General features: G+C 59.5%; 1 protein-coding gene across 8 annotated transcripts in view; it reads right to left on the reverse strand.

Annotated features, from left to right (window-relative positions):
- Positions 1 to 22129, reverse strand: part of CAMK2B (calcium/calmodulin dependent protein kinase II beta) — a 142167-nt gene extending 120038 nt beyond the window's left edge. For 5 of the 8 annotated variants that reach the window (XM_073325407.2, XM_073325406.2, XM_073325403.2 and 2 more), the window contains exons 1-2: positions 22011 to 22126; positions 6182 to 6276 (exon numbers count right to left, since the gene is read on the reverse strand). In XM_073325407.2, coding sequence (XP_073181508.1) covers positions 6182 to 6276; positions 22011 to 22075 — 160 coding nt within the window. In that variant the 5' untranslated portion in view covers positions 22076 to 22126. Of the gene's footprint in view, positions 1 to 6181; positions 6277 to 22010 lie in introns of all 8 variants that reach the window. The other 3 variants (XM_073325408.2, XM_073325404.2, XM_073325409.2) reach the window with 2 other exon arrangements.
- Between the last annotated feature and the right edge of the window lie 5497 nt (positions 22130 to 27626).

Here is a 27626-nt window from a genome sequence, read left to right on the forward strand (position 1 = left end):
TTCCTCTCTCTCCCTGATCCCAGCATTTGACAGTGCTTTTTCTGACATCCACCTCTGCAAACTCCCCCTGAGATTCCCGCTGGGCTCTTCTCAGCTCCCAGCCCTAGTTATAAAGGATCTGCTGGCCAGCCTCCAGCCTCACACCTGGCCGGGCAACCTTGTGGCATGAGCTGGGTCCTGCAATTAGCTAAAAGCTCCGGGAAAGATTTAGGGCTCAGATTTCAGATGGGAGGCCAGATGGGACCAAGACCTCCTGTCTAACCCAGGCCAGAGAACCTCCCCCAGCGATTCCTGCATCTAGCCCAGAACTCAGTCAAAAAAGCGAACAGAATGTTGGGATTCATTGAGAAAGGGATAGATAATAAGGCTAACAATATCATATTGCCTCTATATAAATCCATGGTACGCCCACATCTGGAATACTGTGTGCAGATGTGGTCGCCCCATCTCAAAAAAGATGTATTGGAATTGGAAAAGGTTCAGAAAAGGGCAACAAAAATGATTAGGGGTATGGAACGGCTGCCATATGAGGAGAGATTAATAAGACTGGGACCTGTCAGCTTGGAAAAGAGTCGACTAAGGGCAGATATGCTTGAGGTCTATAAAATCGTGACTGGTAAGGAATAAGAAAGTGTTATTTACTCTTTCTCATAACACAAGAACTAGGGGTCACCCAATGAAATTAATAGGCAGCAGGTTTAAAACAAACAAAAGGAAGCATTTTTTCCACACAATGCACAATGAACCTATGGAACTCCCTGCCAGAGGATGTTGTGAAGACCAAGACTACAACAGGGTTCAAAAAAGAATTATATAAATTCATGGAGGACAGGTCCATCAATGGCTATTAGCCAGGATGGGCAGGGATGGTGTCCTTAGCCTCTGTTTGCGAGAAGCTAGGAATGGGCAACAGAGAATGGATCACTTGATCATTACCTGCTCTGTTCATTCCTTCTGGGGCACCTGGCACTGGCCACTGTCAGAAGACCGGACACTGGGCTAGATGGACCTTTGGTCTGACCCAGTCTGGCTGTTCTTATGTTCTCCTGGCTAAGCTAGAGCTTACATTTCAGAAAGAGACACCGACTCGTAACTGACAGACTCCAAGGATGGAGAATCCACCATATCCCTAGGTAAGTCAGTTATATTTCCTGTTAAAAGTCTGCACGTTATTTCTAGTCTGAAGATTTCAGCTTCAGCTTCCAGCCACTGGATCTTGTTCCGGCTTGGTCTGCTAGACTGAACAGCCAACTACTAATCACTCTGCGTAGGTACTTCTAAACTGTGATCAAGTCACTTCTCTGTCTTCTCTTGGATCATCTAGACTGAGCTGCTCTTGTCTCTCGCTGTAAGGTCTCCCCAGTGCAGTATGCAGAGGTAAGAACCTCATCCTTACTCCTGCTCAATATTCCCTCCTTACACAGCCCTGGCTTGCATTAGCTCTCCTAGCTACAGCCTCAGACAGGGAGCTCACGTTCAACTGGTTACCCGCCAGGCCCCCCACGTCCTCCTCGGAGTCACTGCTTTCCAGGAGCCAGCCCAGAATCTTGTAAATGTGACCTACATTCTTCGTTCCTAGATGCACGGCCTTGCATTTGGCTGCATTCAAATGCCGGTTGTCCAAGTGAGCTCAGCTCCGTCGAGCTGACCTGCCATCGTCTTTTACCGCTCCGCCAATTTTTGTGTCATGCTTTTATAGTTCCTGCCAGATCAGTGTGTGACAAAGTGGGAATTTTCTGTAATATTTTTATTAAGCCAATGTATGCCTCAGTTTCCCCTATATTGTGCGTGGCTAGCCAACGGGCCCAAAAAGGGCTGTTTGGTCCCCGGGCAGGCTAAGAGCCCTAAGTATGAATGTCACCTCGCTGTCTGACCCTGAATGAGTCATTAAAAAAAGGACTAGCCAAGACAGAGGCATCGACTCTGCAGGTGATCTGGGGTTGGAGCACCTATGGGAAAAAAACAGTGGGTGCTCAGCACCCACCAGGAGCCCCGTGAATCAGCTCCTGCCTCTCCCCACCCCTCCCATGCCTCCTGCCTGCTGCAATTTGGTAGGGTTGCCAACTTTCTAAGGGCACAAACTCGAACACCCCTGCCCTGCCCCTTCCCCGAGGCACCGGCCCCCGCTTGCTCCATCTCCCTCCCTCCGTCTCTTGCTCTCTCCTGCCCTCATTCACTTTCACTGGATTGGGTGCGGGGGTAAGGGCTCCATCTGGGGGTGTGGACTCTGGGGTGGGGCTGGGGATGAGGGTATTTGGGGTGCAGGAGAGGGCTCCGAGCTGGGGTAGGGGGGTATTAGCTCTGAGCTGGGGGTGTGGGCTCCAGATGGGGCCAGAAATGAGGAGTTCAGGGTGTGGGAGGGGGCTCCGGGCTGCGGCGGGGTTTGGGGCGTGGGGGGGAGGTGAGGGCTCTGGCTGGGGGTGAAGCTCTGGGGTGGGGCCAGGGATAAGGGGTTTGTGGCGCAGAAGGGGGCTCCGGGCTGGGGCAGGGGGCTGGGGTGTGTGGGGTGCAGGCTGCGGGGGGGAGTTTGGGTGTGGGAGGAGACTTCGGGCTGGGGCAGGGGCACAGGAGGAGGTTTGGGGTGCGGGGTCCCAGTGGCGTTTACCGTGGCTCCCGGGAAGTGGCCACCAGGTCCCTGCAGCCTCTAGGACCCTGAGGGAGGTGGATTTCCACATCTCTCCGCTGGGAAGCCGAGCAAAGACCCCAGTGTGAGAACAAAGGACTGGAGAGGTGTGAGGAGTAAGAGCTGGCTGCTGGAAGGAGTCGGGGCTCTCACCTGCAGGGATCTGATGGAGGTCAGAGAGAGACAGAGCTTGAACAATGGGGTTCACCACAGCTTGGCTGGGCTCTGGGCTGACCAGAATGGTCTATGCTTTAACTTTCAGTTCTCTGTGCTAACGTACGGACCTCCTATGCTGTGTTCCCGGTGATTAATGAACCCGCCTGCTTGGACAATGCGGTTGGAAGGTCCCTGCAAATGCTGGGTGAGGCGCATTAATCCCCGAAGAGCGAACACGTCTCCACCAGGAGTTCCTCAGCTGGACTCGCTGAACAGAGCTCATGGTGTGACGCAGGAATGCTGGAGCCCCAGAGGTTCAAACGAAAGAGGCCACATGGCCTATCCTGGGCAGGAAGAGTGAGACCCGTGGGGATCTGGCACCCTGAAGGGATTCCTCCTCGAGGCTGTTGCAAAGCTGGGGCATAGCACTGACCCTGTGGATCCATGACCCAGACACTGACTAGCCCTGTGCTGGGAAACAGCAAGACCCCACCACAACCGCCCTGTGAGGCCCCCTAGAAATGTCCACGGTGGATGATGACTCCCCATTTACAACTAGATTTTCAGATCTATCAGTTGGCCAGTTTTTAATCCACGTAATACGTGCTCCACTGACTTTGTGTCATGCTGGGAGCAGGCCTAGCGCCGATGCACACAAAGAGCAACAGGAGCTCGCTGAAGCTAAAGGAGAACAACTTCCTAATGTTCATCAACCCCGCTGGCCTTGCGAGACGTGCCCATTTTGCGTGGCGTTCTGCCCTGCTCTGGTGACGAGCCTGCGACAGCCTTGTGTAAGAGGCTGAAATCCTTCAGCTCAGGCAGTAGCTGTGTGTATGAAGATCCCTGGATCTCAGATTCGGCCCTCACTGCTGCCCACCCACCCAAGGGCGTTTGCGGAAACACGACTGGGGGCTTTTCGCCATTTCTTCCTTCTGAAAGAGCCGGACATCGCCTGCAACGATGCTTGAATGCATTCAACAGGTCGCTGTTCAAAAGACAAGAGATGCATCATCCTAACAAGGCCCCCTATTCTTCTTAGTTGTGATCTGGCTTGCAGTGGTGACTAGGAGCCCCAGTCCTGGGCTCTATTGCACTGTGTAGCCCCAAAGCAAAAGCCCAGTGCCTCTGAATGGGTGAGTCTATTCTCTTACCCGTGGAATTTCAGGATGCGAGCACATCATTCCAGGTTGGCTCGGAATGGACAGAGGGGGCAGATTTAAGATGATGCCTGAAATCTTCACTTGTACTTTCCTTGACTCGAGCGTTAACTATGCAACCTTACCACCACATTCCCCGCGTGTTTATTCAGTGCCTGCAGAATAGCTCTCCATAGGGAGCGGGTTAACCGACAGAGCCCTGGAGTGATTTGGATCTACAGCTAGGCGACCAGGTTATGCATTAACCCAACACCTGGGAGTCTGGGTTCAAGGCAGATTTTCCTTAAAAACACGGGGCCCCCTTTTTAAACAAGATTTGCAAAAAAAAAGAGACGGTTTACATAGGACCTACACAAAACACTCGTTCACGGTGGTGCCCAGAGGTGGCGCGTAACTGTTGATAGTGGTGGGGGGAGGGCGTGGATTTGTAACCCATTTTCCGCAAGAAAAAAGGGAAATAAAAATACAAATATAAACCCTGGCAGAAATCTGGGGGCGGCACGTGACCATACAGGCCCCCCTCCCTTTGTTGCCTCTGGTTGCCCCTCGGGGACTGGGACTAACCATCTGACCCCACTGCTGGAGCTATGCCAATAGCCTAGGGGCAATAACATCACCAAAAGCATTAAAGCCATGTTAATTTCAGGCTCCTGAAATAAACGAAAGGCTAACCCAGTGGCCAGGATGGGGGCCTAGCAGTTGGAAGACCAGGGGGTTGATTCCCTGCCCTGCCACAGACGTCCTGTGTGACCTTAGGCATGTCACTTAGTCTCTCCGTGCCTCCAGTCCCCAGGGATAATAACACGGGGAGGTGTTAAGATAAATGCATGAGTGTGCGTGAGGTGCTGAGAGACGCTGGTGCGGGGGGCAGACAGCTGGGAAGAGGCGAGCGACGCTTACCCAGACGCTGTGCCCACGAGAGAGGCTGTGATTTCTCCAGCTTCCTGGCAGGCGTCGCTCGTACAGCTGCTTCCTCAGAGCCCGTGAACTCCAACAGCTTCACAACACAGCGACAGCGGGGCCTGTCCCTAAAGGCAGATGGATGGGCCTAATCCTGAGCAGCACGGCCCTCGCCCCCTTCAATTCCCATTCCCTTCCTGCAGAGGCCCAGCACTGGTCAGGATTGGGTCCCCAGCAGCGAGCATGGTACAAAAGGGAGAATAGCCAGGCTAGTACTTTTCCAGGCCCCCTTTGCTGTTATTAGGGATATTTATCGCTTGGCATGGCCCCTTCTCTCCAACCCGCTGCCGGAGTCGGCCCCGGGGTCACACGCTGCGGTTGTTATCTCACCGTCTGTAGCCACAGAGATGACTGAGGTCTCAGACACGGTAGCGACGTGTCTCCCTCTGGAGGAGTGGGAAGATGGTTGAGAATTAACAGGCTCAGCAAGCAAAGGCAGGCGAGCCAAGCCGTAGGGGAGTGGGCTCGTGGCCAGTAAGGGATCGCGGGTTCTTTTCCTGCACCCATCACCGTGGTATCTGGGCACCTCACAGTCTTCAATGCCTTTATCCTCAGACACCCCTGGGAGTTATCCCCATTGTACAAATGGGAAGTGAGGAACAGAGAGTCTAAGTCACCCAGAATCTGTGTGTCCCCCCACCCACCTCGTGACACCTTTGAGGAATTAATGCAATTTTTGTTAAAAGACAGTCGTGAAACTTCATACGTCATCCTAGCAAAGCAAAACAGGCCTGTGGAATCCATATCCTCACTTCTCCTATAACTCAGCCATAGACCACGCCAGCTCACAGGCGCGTGCTGAACGGGACAGGTCCATCGTGAGACAGCAAGCGTGGAGACCATGGTTGGTCAGGAAAGTCCACAGGTACCACATACTGACTGGAGTTATTTCATGTCTGTTACAGGTGATTTTCAATTTACCACTGGGTAACTGTTTTGGCAAATGCTGATTCTTTAAAGGCAACCACTGAAATGGCTCGATCCGGCGCCCAGTGAAATCGGTGGGCATGACAGCGTCACCCGCATAGGAGAATCGACACAGACACACACACACAACCCTGGGGCTGGGGTTCTGTGGCCTGTGCAAATGCAGGAAGTCAGACAAAATGATCAGCGTGTCGCCTGACCTTAAAGCCCACCCCCCCGTCGGGGCGGCCGCAAACGGCGAGCAAAGGATCCCCCTCTCCCCTCTGCGGCCACGGAGGCTGCAGGTGAGAAGGGGAGGCCGGCAGATTTCCCAGTCAGAGCAGCCATGGAAGGGAAACAAGCAGAGCACTAAGCCTACCTCTTGCAGAGAGCTTCTTGGTGTTGATAATCTTGGCTGCATATTCATGGCCGGTGCAGAGTTTGACGCAGCGTCGCACGACCGAGAAAGCCCCCCTAGAAAGAGGAAAAGAGAGAGAGAGAAAACTAACTTCCCGAACTCTGCACCTGGAGAGCTCAGCAGCAGCCCACCGGGCCGGTTGGGAGAGGCCCTTAGGCTGCTGATTATCTCATTGGCTTAATTTCAGTGTAACCAGCACACAGACACGGAGACACCTGGCGCCAGCTCCGACGTGGCACCGTGGTGGGCAGGTTTGCTGCCGGAGGATCTAAGGCTGCAGCAGGGCCAGGAGCCAGGGAAGAAAGGCCTGCAGGTTTCACAGGGCACATTTGGGGGGTATTCCCAGGGACCGCTTGATGTTCAGTGCCAAGGGCTCCCTCCATACAGGGTCTGAGGGGGCGGAGCCTCTCCCAGCACAGGGGGCGGAGCCTCTTCCATTGAGAGGCAGGAGCCAGTCCACAATGCATTGCAAAAAAATGAACATTAGCAAATCACCCCCAAACACCCATCAATCCTGGTCCCAAGCCAAGGCCACCAGCGCCCCATAATGCAGCTGGGCAGGACTCACCCCCCACACACACACTTGCTCCCACACACCCCAGCAGCCCCCCCCTGCTGCTGCGCTCTGTGCTGTACAACACACCAGATACCGGCGGGGCCGGCCTCAAAGAGCAGACAGGCATGGGGACGGCGGGGCAGCCGGCACCGTGCAGCCCTCAGACAGGAAGGCAAGAGCTCAGAGCTCCGGGTTTTAGCATCTGGGGTAAAAATTGAGGTGCCCGAAGCCACAGGAAAGCGCTTAGTAGGACATTCAGAGGCATCTGAGCAGGGCAGATGGGATTTAGGCAACTAACCTGCTTAGGCACTTTTGTATCTCACTAGGTGCCTTTCTGTGTCTTTGACGATCAGGGCCGGTAGCACTCAGCTGCCTCTGCCTCCCGGACAGCCCGCGGGAATGGGGCTCACAAGGGCAGGTCCACACGGCCATGAAAAGCCCAGCGCCGGCCCTGGCCAGCTGACTCGAGGGGCCATTTAATTGCAGTGTAGACGGTCAGGGACCCATCCCCCTTGCAGGGTCCTAGAGCCCACCCTGCAATGAGGCAGCCCCTTGGCCCCACGTCAGGTGGCCCAGGTCGACCGTGGGCGTTTAGCTGCCGGAGAGACGGACCCTAAACATCATTTCTGAAAGTGAGAGTTAGGCTCCTGGGTCCCGTCATTGCTTTGAAAACGACTCCTGAAAATGTGATCCATGGTGCGTGTGTTGCACCATAAAACCTGAAGCCGTCTTAGGCCCCGTGAGACTCACTCCTGCCGGGAGATTCCATTCCGAGGGCCGTTCCCTTTTCCTTTCACTCCACTTCCAAAACGCTTTTAAACCCCGTTTCCCTCCCTAGCTACGATTCCCCCAGCAGGAAACAGCCTCTCCCTGAACACGGGGGAAACCAGGTGCGGGGAGACCCCTCTGGCCCTGTCCGTCTCCCGCTGCCTGGCTGGGATTTTGTCAGCTCCCCAGCCGCGCATCTGGAGACGCCCCCGCTCAAAAGGATAAAGGACAAAAGATGCTGAAATTCCAAATGTGCTGTGCGGGATTGTTCTGAATCGGGAAAAGCGGCTTCCATGGATGGGGGTGGTGTTTACGGGTTAAAGCCGAGTTATCAGCATACACAGGTGGGCAGCGCAGGCCCGGTGCAGCCAAAGAGGGTCTAGAACATGCTGCCAGAAAGTGACAGCGGGTGGACTGGCTCCCGGGAACGCAGGCAGCTAGCCAGCGTTGCTACGCAGACTGCAGCCTGTCTGAGGCTCTCTAAAAGCCAGCGCGGATCACCGCAGAGCTAAGCATTGAGCGTTCCCCAGGTGCACAAGGGGAAAGAGTTGGTGTCCCTGGCTCCTGGATTTCTCTCTCTGCATTGTCATCAGCTGGGAGGTCTCCTTAAGACAAGCCAGTGGCTCTGGGTGGGCATTAAAGACCTCGGAGCCCCGGCTGAATTCTCCCCTTCGCTACAGTCACTGCTGGGCAGCCAGCTGCTGTCTTCCACCCCAGAGGTGGCCGCATCACCAAGAGGTAACTTGCACGAGGGAAGCACCACTAATAAATCAATCCCGGCTCCAAACACTCAGGGTGCCACAGCCCGGCGAGGGTAGTCGAGCCGGCCCGCACGTCCAGCGCCAGCCTTGATCCTGCCATGGAAAAGGGCGACTGTCTCCCCTCCTGCCCAGGAGATCCTCACCAACAGTCTTGGGCACCCCCTGGGAGTTTTTTTATTTATGCTTCCGCCCCCAAGCCACTACCACAATTCCTGTGCAAAAAGAAGAGGAGGACTCGTGGCACCTTAGAGACTAACCGATTTATCTGAGCATGAGCTTTCGTGAGCTGCGGCTCACTGCATCGGGTGCATGCTGTGGAAAGTGCAGAAGATCTTTTTATACACACAAAGCATGAAAAAATGGGTGTTTACCACTCCAAAAGGTTTTCTCTCCCCCCACCCCACTCTCCTGCTGGTAATAGCTCATCTAAAGTGATCACTCTCCTTACAGTGTGTATGGTAATCAAGCACATTTCCAGCACAAATCCAGGTTTTCTCCCCCCCCCCGTCCCCCGTCCCCCCCCAACTTGATTACCATACACATTGTAAGGAGAGTGATCACTTTAGATGAGCTATTACCAGCAGGAGAGAGGGGTGGGGGGAGAGAAAACCTTTTGGAGTGGTAAACACCCATTTTTTCATGCTTTGTGTGTATAAAAAGATCTTCTGTATTTTCCACAGTATGCATCCGATGCAGTGAGCTGTAGCTCACGAAAGCTCATGCTCAAATAAATTGGTTAGTCTCTAAGGTGCCACGAGTCCTCCTGTTCTTTTTGCGAATACAGACTAACACGGCTGTTACTCTAATTCCTGTGCAGAGCCTCTACCGACAGCGCCCTTCAAACCACGGCCCTTTCTCCCAGGAGAGATCTTGCCTTTCCGCGGTCCCGTCTCCCCTCCCCTCTGCTAGCCTTCTCGCTCTGCCACTTCCCTCCCCTGCTTTTTAACCCCCCCTCCCAGCTGATGGGAAACCACCTCCTTAGCCAGCCAGCCTACACTCTGATTAGGAAATTAAGTACTCTCCATTCCTCCCTCAAGCCTTCTCTAGGGGAAACTAATCAGAGCTTAAGTGACCGGAGTGCTGGGACAGCTGTTAGCTCTCACTCTGTCACACTCCACATCATCTTGCCCAACCCAGCTGCTCCCCAGAGTCTGCCACTTCTTCAAGAGCTGCAGGTCCCCAGAAGGATGAGCTTCATCATCCGCGATTCGGGAGTGCCTGGCTGGGGGAACAAGGGCTGGGGCAGGACCACGCTTCACACCTAGCAGGGCTAAGCTCTGCCCAAGGGGGGCAGAACGCAGACTTGGGACGTAGCTGTAGCTGTGAGCCCAGGCCCCCTGCCGCTGGCCCCACAATATACCTCCAGCCACCCAGGTGTATAACACCCGCCTGCAGAGCAGGGCGGCTGATGGCTTTTTCGGGTTTGCTGGAAGTTCTGAGAAAAAAAATCAGCCCGAAAACCAGATTTGCCAGAATTTCCAGCGACCAGCAAAAAAAATCAATAATAATAATTTCCGGGCGAACAGAACGTTTTTTTCCAATTTCGAGCGCTCTTTGCCCCATTGTTTGAAAACTAAAACGAAAGGCCATTTCCCGGCAAAAAGTCATTTCCAATGGAACTGATCACCCCGCCCTCCCCAGCGGTCTTGGCCCAGTTTAGATTGGCCCTGGGCAGAGAGCCGTGGGGAGGGCAGGGTGACAGTTTTCAACTGAAATTTCTGCAGCTGCTGTCTGGGCAGGAAAGCGAAGGGCACCTAGGGTTCCTGGGGCACAGGGAATGGAGACAGACCCCCCACCCATGCTCCTTGCCACCCTGATACGCATCTAGCTCTCCCGGCTGGGGGATGAAATGACTAGCCGGGGGCTCAGAGCCACAGAGCGAAGCCAGGCACCCCGTTCTCCCTGTGGGCACCCATTACATGCCCTTCCTTTCCTCCTTATTTATTGTCTGGATCGCAGCAGTGCCAAGAGCACCTGGCATGGGCCAGGACCCCTCTGCGCTAGGCGCTGCACGAACAGCGACTGCAGAGAGAACTCCCAGCAGAAACCAATCTCAGCAAATCTGGGCACCTTCTGCAGAGGGGAGCATGAGAGTCGGAGCCCCCCTCGCCAAGTCTCTTCTGGGCCCACATCTCAGTTACTTCCCCCCCACACACACACACACAGCTGAGGGGAAGCCAGGCCACGCTACAGGAGGCCCCTTGGAGCAATTCCTGCCACGCACGGCACAGGATCCCCGCACGAGGCTTTCAGCCTGGGAGCATTTCTAATGATCTCTGCCCCTGGCTCCTCCTTTCTTTGCAGCGCTGGGCAGAAAGGCTCTGGCCGGACCTGGCATTGGCATGTTCCGCTCACAGAGCCAGCAAGTGCGGATGGGCAAAGGCCATGCTGATCTGCTCAGACGCCTTCAAACGAGGGAGGCGCACCGGCAGCTGGAGGAGCCTTCGAACCGCAGCCAAAAGAAAGGCAACCTGCAGAGAGCAGGCCCCGCAGGAAGGCTCCAGGGCCTCCCCCGGGACCAGCAGGGGGGCAGGCAAAGCAGATCGGATCACCTAACGGAGGTGGGGCTGGGGGAATTCCCAGATGGGGACGTGGCAGCTGGCCCAGATCCGGACACACCAGGACAGCAGCAGCTACGCCCAGCCACGGGCCGCAAGGAGCGGCTTACTCCCCCGACCCTGTATTTCCCGCCCCCGGGTCCCCGTTCCCCAAACCATGTGCAGGGTGGGCGATTTTTGACCCTGCTCAGTGAGGTTTTCTGCTCCAAACTTCTGGACTTAGGAGCCACCAAGGGGCTGGCTGGAAGAGAAGAACAGCCCGAGAAAGGCCATTGGCCCATTTCCTGAGGCCCTGGCCTCGGGGAGGTCACCTGGGCAAAGCAACCCTCCGGACCACGGGACAAGCAGGCTCTGGACTGTGGGAACCCTTGGGAGTTCAGCTGCCCCCTTCGGGCAGGGGCTGGGTCTTTGCTTTGTGTTTGTAAAGCACCTGCCACACCAGGGCCCTGGTCCCACCCATCTGGCTCCAAGGTGCTACAAACACATAACAAGCAACGTGACCTATCTGTGACCCCCATCACAGGAGGATCTGAGCACCTGGCAAGGGATTTGTCCCCTGGAGCAAGGCATCGAACATCTCCATCGTACAGGTGGAGAACTGATGGCCAGAGACAGCCACCCAAGGTCACACAGGAAATCTGTAGCAGAGCAGGGATAGGATTGTGCTCTAACCACTGAGCCATCCTTCCTCAAGGACTTCCTCCTACCAGTGCTGGGCACACGGCTCCTTGGGGTCTGAGAGAGGAGAGGGGACATAAGAACGGCCATACTGGGTCAGACCAGAGGTCCATCTAGCCCAGTGTCCTGTCTTCCGACAGTGGCCAGAGGCCATGGCCAGGGCCAGGTGCCCCGGAGGGAACAGAGCAGGGAATCATCAACTGATCCATCCCCTGTCGCCCATTTCCAGCTTCTGGCAAACAGAGGCTTGGGACACCATCCCTGTCCATCCTGGCTAATAGCCATTGATGGACCTATCCACCCTGAATTTACCCAGTTCTTTTTTGAACCCTGTTATAGTCTTGGCCTTCACAACATCCTCTGGCAAGGAGTTCCACAGGTTGACAGTGCATTGTGTGAAAAAATACTTCCTTTTGTTTGTTTTAAATCTGCTGCATATTAATTTTATTGGGTGACCTTTAGTTCTTGTGCTATGAGAAGGAATAAATCACACTTCCTTATATACTATCTCCACACCAGTCACGATTTTATAGACCTCAATCATATCCCCCCTTAGTCGTCTCTTTTCCAAGCTGAAAAGTCCCAGTCTTGTTAATCTCTCCTCATACGGAAGCCGTTCCATCCCCCAAATCATCTTTGTTGCCCTTTTCTGAACCTTTTCCAAGTCCAATATATCTTTTTTGAGATGGATCTCCCAGATCTGCACGCATTCCAGATGTGGGCGTACCCTGGATTTATATACAGGCCATATGATATTTTCTGTCTTATTCTCTATCCCTCTCTTAATGATTCCCAGCATTCTGTTAGGGAAGATATCTGCTAGGGGCCTGGTCAGTTCCCCAGGGGCTCAGGCTAGGCCAGAATGGACCTCTAAAGAAGCAAGACACTTCAGTACCATGGAGAGAACACGCTCAGATTCCATCTGTACCTGGCAGAACAAGCTGCCCCAGTATCATGGCACGAGCCCAAAGGATGCCAGCAGCTGTGTCCCTAGTTGTCTGAACTGTTTGGAGTTAACAGGGGGATTATGGCAGCATCTAAATGCATCAGTATCAAGGCTCGGGGCCCCTCTATGCCAGGTGGTTCACATGCCCCCCTGGCACCGCCTTCAGTAACTCCTCTTCTTCCTCCCACCCCTTAGCCATCACTTCGCCGAGCCTTCCCGGGAAGTTCCCCCCCTCCAGACTCTCTGTGCCTCGATGGTAAGCAGGCACCCAGGACCAGATGCTGTGTCTCAGGGACAGTCGCATCAGAGCTACCTCAGATTGCCTCCTCCCTGCTCTGTGACCTGATCCTTCCTGCTACAGAGCCCCAAACTGGGCTGGCCAGCTGTGCTGCCAGGTTTGCTGTGCCCGCCGGAGGCCTTGTCTGCACCACACACCGGGCCCCTTAACTACCCCAGGCCGCAGCTTCACTGGCAAAAGCTGTAGTGTAGACAAGGCTGGGTCTAAGACAACACAGAGGTGAAACGCCGGAGTCCTGTCTACACTACAGCAGGCACCAGGGCAGCTGCGCCCGTTGGCAATTCCCGGCCCTGATATTGCTGGGGCAGTTGTACCCTACGTGTCCCCAGTGTTACTGCCTCTTCCACGGTGGAAAGGGCCCGTTTAAATGTCTAATCAGCGTTTGCTGATCACGGTGCCCAGATCTGCAGCCGGAGAACCAGCAGGAGACACGGCCCCCGCTTGGCAGAAGGCATCGGTGACTTTCCTGAATCCAGTTAGATGTGCAGACCCCAGCTCCTACTTCATCCACCTCCCAGACCTTCCAACCAGGTTCTCCTTCCCAGGGGGATAACCTGCCCCCCACCCCGCCTCTGATCTGTGTACCCAGCTCAGCGTTCAGACCAGCCCACCCCCATCTCTAGTGCGCCGATCCCAGCCCCAGCCCCTTCCTGTGCCCAGGGGAGTGGTCCAGTCCCAGCATGCGAGGAAGGGACAGGGACTGACCAGAGCCCGTCTCAGGCTGCTCCGGGGGGTGAAATTCCCGGACACGGCCCTGACTAGCAATCAACGACTGGAATGGCTGACGTGCCATGGAGCATCTAACCCCCAGAGCAGGGCTTCCGTGCCCCAAAGCCTGGTTCAGCACCCAGCACTTCAGGTGGAGAAGGGCCTAACCCAGGAGCTCTTGCTTCTGGCCTGTCAGCAAGACACAGCATCCTGCATGGACTGACCAGCGAGATTGTCCCTTATAGAGTAAGGGAGAGGCCCCCGCGCCTCCCCCATATTAAAGCATAGAAACCACCACCCACCCAGCAACAGTGTCTTTATCATAGTCCCTCCTGTCTACCAGGCTGCTTCTCCAGCCCCCATCCCTGCAGCGCATTGCAAGAGATGGATCATCACCCCGCCAGGTGGTGGGGCAGGGCTGTTAATCCCATTGGAGTCAGGGGAGACCCAAGGCCCAGCAAAGAAGGCCCAGGCTTATAAAGGTTTCCAGGCACTGTTACGCTCAGCGTTGCAACACCTAATGGGTTTAGGAGCTGAAATCTCATTCCCCAAAGGGGTTCAGGCACCTGAATGCCTTCAGAGCTCTAGGCCTCAGTGATTAGTCCACAGCCCCCCAGGGAATCAGTCTAGGGCTGAGTGGGGAATTGAACCAAGTGCCAAACTAGTGCCTTAGCCACTGGGCCACCCTTCCTCTCTGCCCTCACCACCCCGCAGCACCAGTGCCCAGAAGCAGACCCCAGGTTTGCTCCCCCTAATCCTGCAGCCCCCTCCACAGAAGGATTCCCCCCAAAAGCTGGTACCCCCCCCACCATAAACTTGAAGCAACAATGCTGAGACCAGCAATCTCCCAGGGCCCATTACTGCCTTGGTTAGTTACAGGAGCACCTACGCCGGCCAGTCACAGAGCAGGGCCCGCATTGTGCTAGGCACTGTACAAACTCAGAACAGACAGACGCTCCCCGCCTGGGAGAGCCGATAAGCAAGACAAGAGACAATAGGTGCATACAGAGGGGAGAGCACAGGACGGGTCAGCGTGATGGCCTCCAGCCCTGTGGCAGAGACCTGGTGTCGGGGAGTGGGGAGATCTGGCATCCCCATCCCTTCAACCAGAGTTCAAAGCGGAGGCTCGGCTGGGAATAAGGGGCTCTGGCTCTGCGCAAGTCCCCCTGCCCCCGAGGCCCACGCAGGGCGACCCCTCTGAGCACCCTCCCCAGGCAAGGCAGGCTTGGGGTGTCCCCCTGCAGTTCTCCAGCATCAGCACATCTGCTCCCACAAATCCAAAAGCCCAGACCAGCTCGGAAAGGCCCCCCAAACAGGAAGCACAGCCCAGGCCTGCCAGGTGACCTGCTCGCCCCCTTCTGCCGTTCTAATTGCCCTTCCCCGCTGGCACCTGGGGCCCGCCCGCTGCAAAGATGGCACCAGCTCTCCCAGAGAACCCGGCCCCGGGAGAAGCTCACCCCCGGCTCTCAGTGGGCTGGGCTGATGCCTGGGGAGAGCTCAGAACCAGCCCAGCCAGCGCTCCCATAGCGATCGACAACAGCAAACTGGGGCGGGCATCAAGCCGTGGGTCAGAGGCCCCAGCATGGGCACCCTGGAGAGAACGGGGGAAGAGGGAAGCGCACAGCGTCCCTGGTGCCTCTGATCTGGGCCAGCGGCAGCTAAAGCCAGGACTCCTGGGTTCTTCCCCAGCTCTGCCACCCGGTAGATCTGACCTTGCCCATGCCCTGCCCCTCTGTAAAGGGGACGGGGGCGGGTAATGAAACCCACCTCGCTGCAGGAGAGGCTGGGGTCGCTGTGCTAAGGCCAAGGAAGGGGCAGGCTGAGGATGGAAAGCGCTGGGGAAGGATCATGGCTGACAAGCCTGGCAATGGACAGGGGGCAGGGGAGGGCACTGCCTCCTCCTGGAGAGAGTCCGCGACGTCAAAGTAGCCTCCCTGTGTGTCATAGTCCCCGTACTGCTAACAGCTAGGGGAGAGTCCCAGGTGGGCGGAGCCACACGCCTTAGAAACCCCGGCAAGCGGAGGCAGGAGCCCGGGTTCGCCGGCGCAGTCTGTTGCCGTGGAAACGCCGGGCGCCCCGGATTGAGGATTGCTGCAGGGGGGCGAGGAAGCGAGCGCGGGCGGGCAGCACCGGGCAGGGGCACAGGGGGGCAGGGGCCGGGAGTCCCCCCGGGGGGGCCCTGCCCAGCCCCCAGAGCCGGCTGCAATCTAGGAACCGCCCCCGCCGCGCTGCTCGCGGGCCCGGAGGGTCTCTGCAGAGCCTGAGCCCTCCCCGTCCACCCAGAACCGAGCCTGTCCCGGGGAGGGGGGAACAGGCTCGCCTCCTGCCCCGAGCCGGCTTGCCCCTCTCCTCGCCTGGCATGTCGGGGGCAGGGGACCCGCACACTCCGCTCCCCCGCCGAGCGAGATGCCCCATCCCGGGCACGCAGCCGGCGAGGCTGGGGCACGGAGCGGGCTGGCCGAGCCAGCAGGGAGGCCGGCGGGGGGAGCAGAGAGCAGAGCTGCCCCCCCCCCGGGGGTCCGGTTTGTTCTGCCCCGCGGGCGGCCCGCAGAGGGAAGGGGCTGGGGGCCTCGAACTCGCAGCCCCAGCTGCTCCTGGCCCCGCAGAACGGCGAGCGCCGGGGCGGGGGGGGGGGGGTCCATCCCGCTGTCTAATCCCTGCCCCCTGCAGCCCCGAGACCGGGCTTCAACCGCGGCTCCTCGCCGCCTTCCCACCGCGCACCGCTGCGCTGCCCGCCGCCGCCTTTGCTCCCCAGCTCCGTGCCCCAGCGGGGCTCGGGCCCCCCGGGGCTGCAGCGGGGCATAACCCAGCCAGGCAGCGCCACGTCCACACCAGCCCGCCCGTGCTCCGGGCCAGTGGGGCTCCGCGCACCCCGCAGGACGGCCAGGCTGTAATCCCCTCGCTGCGCTAATCCCGCCCTGCGTCCGCCGGGATCCCCCCCCGGAGCCGGGCAGCAGCACCCCGGCCCCGGGGCCGACACAGCCTGGGGCCCTCGGGCTCCAGGGGAGCTGCAGGGTCGCCCCGACGGATGCGGCCCGAACCCCGGGCTACGGCCCCCCCTGGACGCACCGCCCGGTCCGTGGCCTATAACCCCCAGCTTCCCGGCACTGCAGGGCCGGATGACCCCCCCGAGGGCCAGTTTCTCCCCCCCCCCAACAGCAGAGCCCCCCCATGTTTATAGCCCCCCCCTTGAGAGTGCGCTCATCCCCGGAGGCGCTGCCCAGCCCGGCACCCCGAACCCTTCTGCTCACACCCCCGCTGCGGCTGCTGCTTCTGGGCCGGGTGCCTTGTTTCTCCCGGTCCAGCCGGCTAAGGAGCCTCCCGCTGAACGGGCAAGAGCCAGCGGCTCAGGGCAACGCCACCACGGCCGAGCCTTGACCCCCCCTTCCCGAAACCCGGAGCCCAGCGCCCGCCTGGGGCGAGCTGGGCGCTGCCCGGGGTCCCGGCCGGGAGCCGGCGCAGAGAGAGGACGGGCAGTGGCAAAGGGAGGGTGGGTGGGGCTGGCGGGGCCCCCCATGAGAGGGAGCTGACCGGCACCGCAGCCCAGGGGTGGGATAACAAGGGCAGGGGGAGCTGGGAGAGGCCGCCAGCTTCTGAACAGGTGCCAGGGCCCAGAGGGTTTGGGGCTAGTCAGGGCAGCCCCACTGGTCTGGCCCCAGAGGCACTGGGGAAAGCCTGCCCATGGGGACATTCTCCCTAGAGCCTGGTTCCCAGGCTGAGGCCAGGCGGGGGTGTTAGATGAGGCCCCCTTCTTTTATACCTCGCTGCTAACGTCTGTAACTGGGAACCGTCTGTTTCCCTGTCCAGATAACTGTCCAGTCCTCTCGGGAACCTCACTGAGCTCCGGACCTCGGTCAGATCTTGTGGCAGTGAGTTCCACCGGGTAATTACCAGATGTGCAATAATTGTCTTTCCTGGTTTCAGGCAGCTGCCACTCACCCACCCCTTGTCCTTGTATGATGATGAAGGGTAAACATGGGCGCTCCTGCTCTGTCTGAGACCCCTGTGTCATTCATTGGTTGTTCCACCGGTCTTCCCCCCAAGGTAGCAGACAGAGCACTGGAATGGGCCTCGGGAGACGTGGGTTCTATTCCCAGCTTTGCCACTGGCCTGCGGGGCAGCCATGGGCAAGTCACTCTGTGCCTCAGTTTCCCCCTCTGACAAGTGATCCTGACCAGCCCCCTCCCCCGGGAAGCATGGTGAGAGCTACTGAGGAAAAGTGCTGGATAAGAGCTAGGGATCATTATTAGCTGGGTTCTCACAGTGCCCTCTTTAGAGTCTCCCCCATGGAAGTCTCTACCCGGGCTCGCTGCTCTCCGACCCCCCAGGAGTTCTGCCATTCCTGTGCTGACCTTGCATGACCCCCACTCTACCCGGCCTTGCCTGGCACCTCCTCCCCGCATTGACTTGACAGGCGAAGGGGACCCTCTCATGCCTCGGTTGCCGGGGAGAGGAGTCAGCCCTGGCCACAAGGCCCTGCAGCTGGGGGCAGCCCCCTCTGCGCTAGGACAGGCAGCGTGGCCTAGTGCCTAGAGCAGCTCAACCGGGGAGCTGGGTCCGGGTTATGCCACCGGCCTACTAGGTGAGTCACTCGCCTGCTCTGGGCCTCAGTCTCCCCACTTTGAACTCCACTGGGGGGGAGTGAGATGGAAGAGCCAGGCCCTTCTTTACTTCTCAGGGAGGCTGGTCCCGCAAACGCCCCTCACCAGCCCAGCTGCTGCTGTTCACCTCCTTGGCCCCGTTCCTTCCCCAGCCCGAGCCTCCAAGGAGCATGCGCCAGGGGGGCAGACAGGCAGGGCCTGCACGCCAGGAGCCAGGCCACTGCCCCGGCCTGGGCCCAGCCTGAGCTTCCCCGGGAACCCAGCAGCCCCGGTTCCAGGCTCTCCCGGCTGGATCCTGGAAGCCACCCGCTGTTTACTCCGTGATTGCCACACACCGCAGCCGAGGTGGGCTACTATCTATTGGCCAAGCTGCCTCGGGGCAGGGACCTACGTGCCGCACTATAGCCTCGCCCCCACCCGCCAGCCCCCTCCACGCCAAAGGGCCTTCCTGCAAAAGCAACCCTCCCAGGCCCCCAAGGGATCAAAGCCCGGCACCCCCGAAGGACAGGCTAGCAGGGGGCCTGCTGCAGGAGCCAAGAGGGCAGCCCACACCCCTGGCACGGGTCCATCTGTGCAGGACTTAGGAGCCTCACCAAGACAGTCCTGGAGCGCAAGAGCAGGCCTCACTTAGCCAGGGGCAGGGAGCTGGGTCACCTCTACGGGCAGGCTGGGCCCAGACCACGCAGAGACCCCCCGTCGCACGGGGCTCCGAGCAGACTGGCAGCCACGGTTGATCCGCTGAGATATTTCAAACACACCCATCACCCTGGTATCTGAGCTCCACCAGGTTCTGGAGCAGCCCCACTTCGGCACCCGCGGGGCAGCTGCTGTGTCCCGGCAGAGGGGCTTAGTCCTCAGGCCTGGACCACGCCCAGTGTGCCAAAGTGAGAATTTGCTGCAGTATTTTTATCAGCCTGGCGTGCCTCAGTTTCCCCAGGCATTGGGTAGCTGCCCGGCGCGGGGAAGGAGGATTCCCTTTGCTCTCGGGGAAGACGAAGGGACCTCAGTGCAGCTGGGGCTCTGGCTGACCTGGGGACCGAGTGAGAGGGAGACGAAGTTCACTGCAGGTCGCTCTGGGCTACCCTTGACCCTTCCTTTCTCCAGGCCAAGCTCGGGCCGTCCTGCGCCGCCTTCCAGGGGACCCACCAAGGCCGGGCGCGGGGGCCGCCTCCCGGCAGAGCGTCCCCGGCTCCGTGCGACTGGCTTCGACTTCGCTCCGTGCGACTTCGCTTGTGGGGCGAAGCAGGAGCCCCCCGGGGCTCAGGCTCCGGCGGCTGCGAGGCCCAGCGCGCCCCCCCGGGGATCTGACCCAGCCAAGGGGTTCCTCCGGGGGGCTGCTCCGAAGCCGGGGGCGTAGCCAGGCACCCCGCCGACGGAGCGGAGGGAGCCTGGCCGACAAGCCCGCCAGCCCGTTCCGGAGCAGCCCTGCGGTGCCCGGCTCCTCTGGGGGGCGGGCTCCTGGCCGGCATTTCCAAGGCCCCCGATCCGGCACCCACGCCGAATTCACGCCTCTCAAAGAGCCTCCAGAGACAGGTGGAAACCCAGAGGCCGGGGCTGCAGCAGGAAGGGGGGGGTCCCTCTCTATACAGCTCCGGCAAAGACCCACCCACACCCCCTCAGCGCCCTCACTCCCGGACGCCTCACGCCCTGCACCCCTCCAGGGCACGTTCAACATCTGGGCCCGCCCCTGACTACGCCTCTGAGCACCCCACAATCCTGAGCCTGTTTCTCCACCTCCGGAGGGACGGGCCGAGCTGCTGTCCCCAGTGACCACATGGGAACGGAGGCCCCCAGAGACGGGGTGACTCCACAGACGCCTATGACCGAGCCCCCGGCCCCTCTCTCTGTAGCGAAGAGGGGACAATCTCTCTCCACACCTCTGGGCAGAGCCCACCTGGCATCTCGTGTTGGTTTCTGGGCACCCGACTAATAAGGAGCATATTCTCCGAGCGCCTAGAAGCGCCAGTCAGGGCCCGACCCTGTTGTGTCAGGCGCTGGACAGACACGGAACCAAAAGAATCCCCACCCCAAAGCGCCGGCGGTCCAAGTAGCAGATGTAGAAAAACCGGCAGGGGCTCCCAGCCTGGCAAGGCAGGCGGCTGGGAGCTGGGGTAGAAGGAAAGACGGAGAGAGCTAAATCCATGCGGCTCAGCCAAGCGGCGAGGGAGGGGGCAGCGGGACGCCGCAAAGTCCCTGTCTGTTTGCAGGTCTTTGGGAAGCGGGGGGGGTTGAGGCAGGTCGTTATGGGGTTGCCAGACTTGCATTAAAGATGGAGCCAGTTTGCCAGGAATGGAACATTTTCAGGGGGTGTGAAACGCCAGGGCCAAGATTATCCCAGTTGGGGGGGGGCACTCAGCTGGGACACCCCAAACTCACTGCTCAGCTTGAGACACCCCCAAAGGTCCCGAGTCTGGGCTAGCGCCAAGCACCGCCTCGCGGCAACCCAGGCCGCTTTAAGGGGTCTCAGCCTGGAGACGCCCCCCAAAGCCAGTGACTTCCGACAGCCACGGAGCTAACAGGTGGGGGGGGCATTCCAGGAGACGCTCCCAGCAGCCGGACCTCTCGGGGGGCAGCTGGGGTGGGGAAAGCCCCCTTACTAGGCGGCACAGAGGCCGAGTACCAGCGTGGGCGTGCAGATGGCAGGGTGCCCACCTGGCGCGCTCTCCCGCTGGCGCAAGGGCAGACCCCAGCAGGGACCATGGGTCGGCCACACACGGCAGCCCCAGCCCCTTGCTCACTGGAGGGGCAGCTATGCCAGCCCCCAGCCGGGCACGGGCGACCTCTAGGCACGTGGGCGAGGGGGGGTGCTGAGCCAACCCGCCAGGGCAGCTCCTCCCCATGCCCAGCACCCACGGGCTGCCCGCTCTGTGGCATCGCCACTCCGGAGCCCTGGGCGCAGGGTATTTCCCCGCTGATTCTCCCGGGGGGGGAGAGGGGGGGACGCTCCAGCTCCCCTCCCCCTCCTCCAGCGCCAGCACATGGCGCTGAATGCAAAGAGGGGTGATTGCTGCCAGCCTGGGGCAGGGTGCCAGAGTGGGTGGAGCCTTCCCCAGCCCAGGGGCATCACCAAGAGCGCCCCCCCCAGCCAAAAAATCAGCGGCGGGGGGGGGGGGGAGAGCGTGTTTCTAAATGCAACTAATGACCGAGGAGCAAGAGCAGGCTGGGGAGGGCCGGTCCCCGGGGCTGCGCCGGGCCAGGCGGACAAACCACTGCAGTGGGGGCGAGGGGGCTGGGTGAGCCCCGCAGAACCGGCTGCAGGAGCCTATAAATACGCGGCGAGCCCAAGCCGGAGAGGGGGTGGGGAGGATCCAGCGCCGCAGGGGAGCCGAGGGCGGGGGGGGGGGGTCTAGGGTTTCTGGCACAAGGGACTCGCTGAAGGGCTAATGCCATTCTCCAGATGGTTCCCATTCCTCCTGCATAATGCGTCATGGCTGCGAGCTCCGGCCGGCAAGCGAGCCCCCAGCCCCCCCGCCCTGCTGCCACCCGCGGCCGAGCGAGGGCTGCCCACTGCCCAGCCCCGGCACATGGCAAGTCGCAGGATGCCCAAGGGGAGGGGGGGCAGCTGGCAACCAGAGCAGCCTGGGCCAGGCTCCCCCCCCCCCACACACACACTAGGGAACCCCCAGCACGGTGGCACCCCAGAGCCAGCAGCCACCTTCCAGCCACCCCCGCGGGGCTTCCCTCCCCCAGCCCGTGCGCCCAGGGCGCAATGGAGAGCGCACCCCCTGCCCCGCACCCGTGCCGGGCGCGGGGGGGGGGGCGCAGTACCCCCGGCTCCTCCCATCAGGCCCTGTAAAGGGGGGAGGGGAATGACCCCCAGATCCCCCCCCCGAGGGGCGCAGGCTCCCCCCCCCGCCCCGCAGCCAGTGCGCCCCGGCCCCGGGGAGCGCCGCTGGTTCCAGACGCGGCTCCTTACTTGCCAATTTCCTCGTACAGCTGGTACTCGTCGGTGAAGCGGGTGCAGGTCACGGTGGTTGCCATCGCGGCTGCCGCTTCGCTCCGCAATGAGCTGGGCTCCGGCTCCGCCTGGCAGCGGGGGAGGGAGGGGCTGGCAGGGGCGGGGGCAGGAGCCACCCAGCCCGCTGCGCTCCGAGGCTCCCTGCGAGCGGCGATCCCCCCCCCCCACTCCCACCACACATGCACCCCGCCGCCGGCCCCCCCCGCCCCACACCGGAGCAAGGGACTCGGGGGGGGAACGGGCACGGGCGACCTCTGGGTGCAGGGGTCGCTGGGCTGGCCGTACCCCAGCCCCTCGGGGACCCCCGCAGCCAGGGGAGGGGTACGGCCAGCCCAGCGACCCCTGCACCCAGGGTATGGGGTGGTGTCAGGCCCCACATCGTTAGGGTCCCCCCAGCAGAAGCCAAGGAGCCTCCCCACACACAGAGAGCCCCCACTTAGAACCAGCCCCTCCCCATAGAGCACCCCCCCCAAGAGCCCCAGATCTCCTCCTCACTCCCACCCCAGGGAGCCAGAGCCCCTCCCCTGAGACGGAAAGGGGCACAGACCCCTTGGTGCTTGGGACCTGGGCTCTACTTGGAGGGGAGGTTGGGGGAGATGGGGAATGTGGTCTGGTTTCGGCTTGTCCGGTCTCTGTTTCTTATTGTGGCCAGCCAGGCAAAAATACAGGCCATGCCCCAGACAGGGCATCTGCCAAGGGCCAGGATCTCTGCTAAGGAGGTGACACCCTGGTTCTGCCCTAGGCCCCTCCCTTCTGCATCAGCCCCTCACCCCCGGGGCCGGAGGTCATGGGGCTAGGCCATAAAAGGCCATTAAAGTGCAATATAGCACCGCTGCCTGGTCTGAGAGACGGGGGCACACAGGGCCCATCACCCTGCACCCCCACGTGCCAGCCTGTTGCACCTAGACCCAGGGAGCGGTGGAGCCGGGGGCCGCACGGCTGTAAGGGTAGTTCAGGACCACCATCCAGGTTCCTGCAAGGGGAGGTGGGGGTTCACCTGGTCACGGTGGAACTCCGGGCGATGGACCCTCTACACAATGCCTGAGACAGGGCTAGCCCAGGGCCCGGTCCCTGCCTGTGGAGCAAACTCCCCCTCCACCAACCCAAACAGTGCTGCCAGACCCACCCGGAGCCTCCCCACCCCTAGACACCCATCCCAGAGGCCCCCACTTCTGCTCCAAGTACCCAGTGCGTTCCCTTGACCTTGCCTCCTCCAACAGAAATAGACACCAAGATGCACATTTAAATAAAACAAACAATCCGACCCCAACAAGCCACTCCCCCTGCCACGTCCCTCTCCCCCCGCAAACACCCCCACAGATGTGTCCTCAAGCATGACTGGGAGGTGCTCAGATCCTACAGTAACGAGAGTGGGAGAAGAGCCCCTGTGCCAGCAGCCAAGCTATCCCTCGAGATCGGTTTGGGAATCATTCACGCTTCGGGGCTGCTCAGCAAGGGCACACTTCTGCCCGGGGGCCCCAGATGTATGGGCTGACTAGCCCTGAGTGGCCAGGCCCTGTAGTCCCAGTTGTTCCCAGGCTCTGGCCAGGGGGTTGCACCATCCTAGTTGCGAAAGGGGCAGAGGCATCCTCATGGCCGCCACACTGAACCGGGTTAGAGCCAACGATCTGCCCTGGGTTGAGACCACAGCCGCTGGCCTGGGCCCTGACCCATAGACAACCATCATTTTGGTTGCTAGAAATCCGAACTACTCCCACGGCGCTCTTATCGGTAGATCTCCAAGCACTTTACAAGAAGGTCAGTATCCTTATTCTCATTTTATAGGGGGGGAAACTGAGGCACAGATGGCTGGGGAGGGGAGTGACTTGCCCAAGGTCACCGACAGGGGAATGGCAGGGCTGGGAGGAGAATCCAGGTCTCCTAAGTTCCGGTCCACTGTCTTGTCCAGCCCCCCCGCCCCATTCAGCGTGGACACCATTGCGAATCAGTAACAGTGCGACTTGTACGGCAATAGTGGGGGTGGGGAGGAGTGTTCACACTCCAAAGGGTGTGAAGGCAGATTCCTGTTATAGCTTCTGTGACAAGGCTCAAGGGAATGCTGCTGGCTTTAGACCTAGAAAATTTCCACGTCCACAGTCAAGGGAAGGAGAAAAAGCTCTGTAACGAGACCCACTCAGACCCAGCTCTGGCTCCATCAGGGCACCTGGGCTGATCACAACATGGCTTAGCACCACAGCGGCCTCTCCTGACCTGGCATGTCCTGACTCGGCCAAGCTGGCTGTCCCGGTCAGGGAGAACCCCTGTGCGGCGAGCTGGTTTCCAAGGCCAGGCCGGCATAGCTGGAGAGCGGGGATGTCTACAGAGACCACAGCCCAGGGGTCCCTCCTTTGCGGGTGATGCTGCCAAAGGGACATCCTGCCAGCATCATCTGGAGCAGGAGATGATGGAGCCAGGGCAGAACGTGCCATGTAGGGAAAGGACCGAAAATGAAGGATGCAGAATTAGCCCAGCAGGAAACTCCTGGGGGGAAATCGTGCCAGTTGACATGGAGCCCAGAGCCCCCGCACCACAAGTCTGCATGTCTGATGAACCATGTAGCCCTGGAGATGAGGGTGTTGGGGGGGGGGGGGAGGACGGTCACCCACCAGCTGGTGCATCCCCTCATGGCTGAGCAGGGTGAGGAGGCTTTTCATCTCCGGCACCCCTGTCCATGGTCACGCCGATCCAGGCTTTAAACCCCAGGAGTCAGCCCCCCCGCAGAACCACGAGATCAGCTTAAAAATCAGAAGACTTTAAAATGACGACATTAGAGGGTCTTTCGACTGGGTTCCTGGGCATGGAGCCTGGAGGGTTCACCTTTGCAAGCTCTTCTCCACAACGAGGAGAGAGATGCTTGCCTTTTTAAAAAATTTAAGTGGAGAGTCTCACGCAGTCACCTGACTCCAGGAGCTGGGGCTTTAAGAAACACAGCAGTGATCACAATGGAACCCAAAGGAACTGAGATGAGAGGCACAGCCCAAAGCGAGGGAATCTTACCGGCTCTGTGTGGAGGGATGCCTTGAATGCTCCTGGGATGTGTCCCCGTCATTTGCTACACAGCAGCCTCGCCACTCAGCACACAGAGGCCTGCGTCCTCAGGGGTATTTCCGGGGGAGCCAGGCTCCTAAGCACCTTTGAGGATCGGGGCCAGGCTGCCTTCTTTCCGGGAGCCCGTGTGCCTTCAGTTGGGTGCCAGACATGGGACATGCTGTTGGCACCGGGAGTTTTTTGGCTAAACGATTCCCATTGATGCAGCTCGTGCATCTCATCCTTCAAGCCAGCCACTGTGTGACAGAAGCCACTGGATTAGTGTGTTCTTCTACCCAGCATCTGTCTTGTCTTGCCTCTTAGATTAATAATAAATGTCTGTTTCTTCTCTAGCCCTTCCTATCACTAGATCTGTTACTCCTCCCAGTGCCCCTGGGACGTAGGGAAGCGTTAGTATCTGTAAAATGGGAAACTGAAGTACAGGGAGGCTAAATGACTTGCTCAAGGCCACAGGAAGTCCGTGACGGAGCCGGGCATGAGCGCTGGTCTCCTATGTGCTCTCACCACTGGGTCGCTCTTCCTCCTTGGAAGCGTGGGGGACAGGGACTGTCTGCTCTGCGAAGGTGCCCTGATCATGGCTGGTCCCTGGGCACTCCAGTAACAAACAGGATTCCGTGCAGCCAGGAATCAGCAGCAGGTCCGACCGGAGGCCGGCTAATCCCTAGCTCAGCTTCTCCCTCCTGAGCTGAAGGAAGCCTTGAGTACATTCAAACGCTGTCCTAGTTTCACTGAAAATGGGACTGAAACCCAATTTCATTAAACCGGCGCCCAAGGCCATGCGGACTCTAAATGTGGCTGGCTCCAGGCGTATTCCAGTTTGGCGTAAGTCACTTGGGAATTGATTTAAATGACCTCAAAGCAAGTCACTTCAGGAAACAGGTGCAAGTTAAAGCGTTGCAACCCTCTCGGACAGACGAGGCCTAAATTGTCCTCTGTAGGGACCAGCCACTAGAGGGCGGGATGCTGCTGTTTGCCAGGCAGCAGGAGCAAGATGGGAGGCAGGATTCCTGGGTTCTATTCTGGCCCTGGAAGGGGAGTGATGTCTAGTGGTTAGATCAGCAGTGACCCGTACATAGGCTTGGCACATTCACTCTAAGCAGCGTCACACGAGAGATGTGAAACTCAGGTGTGTCGTACGAGAGATCTGGATTCTAACCCCAGTTCTACCAGGCCTGCCCTCGTGCATCCTCTCGACACCTTTATTGGGGGAAAAGGGTGGTTTCCTGGAGTGCAAGATCTTGCTCAGGAGCAGGGATGATGGCGGGCCCAGAAGCCAACAGGAGCGTGTGGAGGAGAGCTTAGAACTCACTGTCTCCCGCGTCGCTTGACCCCTATTCAGGGCAAGCCCGGAGAACAGAACGCATGGCAGTCACATTCGGCTCAGGGCTCCCCCAGTTGCTTGTGCCCTTCAGTATGCCGGCCATCGGTCTCTCCCCCGGACGCGCCCATTGCATCTGCTCCTCCCACCGCTAGGCTGCATCTTCATAAACAGGCCTGGGCTGCAATTACCCAGCTAGGCCCCCCAGTGTAGCGATCCGCCTTGTAAATTCCCAGTGCAGCTTCCTACGTAGACTGTCAGCGGCGGGGGCCAGGGACAGCGCCTGGCGCAGTTCGGTGCCGCGACCATAGCACACCTAGTAATCTCTAATTCCGTCTGCATCCATCTTTGACAGCCCACGCACTCGGGGGCGGGGGGGGGGGGCAGCTTGTACGGTCCCCGTGACCACCTGTGCAGAAGGGCAGCCTGTTATGGGCTGGCCCACGGCTGTGCTACATTGAAGAGGGCTGTAAGTTGCCGCTAAGATCTGTTATGGAGCCCTGGGGCCCACATAATAGGGCCCGGCTTCTCATGGACCTAAATACTTTTGAGGATCAGGGCCTCCGGGGGCCTCCAAGCAGACCCAGGCATGTGTCGGTGCCCAAAAGAAGGCACATGTGGGCGGAGGGGCAGTGCTTAATACAGAACGAAAGAGGGGTCGGGGCTGGAGCCATTTTCGGATGTTCATAACGGGTGCGGCAAGCAGGGGTGCCGGGGCGGAGCGCTGCCAGGCCCAGAGGTGCGGGGGGCTCTGCACTGAGGAGGGGGTTCCCTGGCTCTGACTTTGTGAGGGATTCTGTGGCAGGGAAAGAGGCAGAAAAAGACCAGAAAGGGGAGGGGGGAGAAAGCAAGCAAGCATGCACCAGGCACAGCAGTGCTCCCAGCGTGGCCTTTGCAGAGGTCGAAACTCCATGGGCAGGGCCTGGAGCTGACGGATGGCCTCCGTATCCAGGAAGCCCAGGCCTTGCAGACCATCCTCCAGGTGCCAAGCTGGGCACTTTTCCACCAGAGGAGCCACTGCTCCACCGACTTGTGGAGCAAGTCACAGCCTGGGGAAGAAGCCAGGTCAGGTCAGGGGACGGCTGCAGCCAGGCTGGCCAAGCCAGAGAGTAGTCTGGGAAGCCTGCTCCAGGAGCTACAATCAAGTGGACAAGGAGGCCGATGCGGGATGGACTCCTGGATTTATTTCATGTGTTGGACTCGCTTTC

This window comes from Lepidochelys kempii, chromosome 26, assembly GCF_965140285.1.
Source record: "Lepidochelys kempii isolate rLepKem1 chromosome 26, rLepKem1.hap1, whole genome shotgun sequence".
NCBI classification, from domain to species: Eukaryota; Metazoa; Chordata; order Testudines; family Cheloniidae; genus Lepidochelys; species Lepidochelys kempii.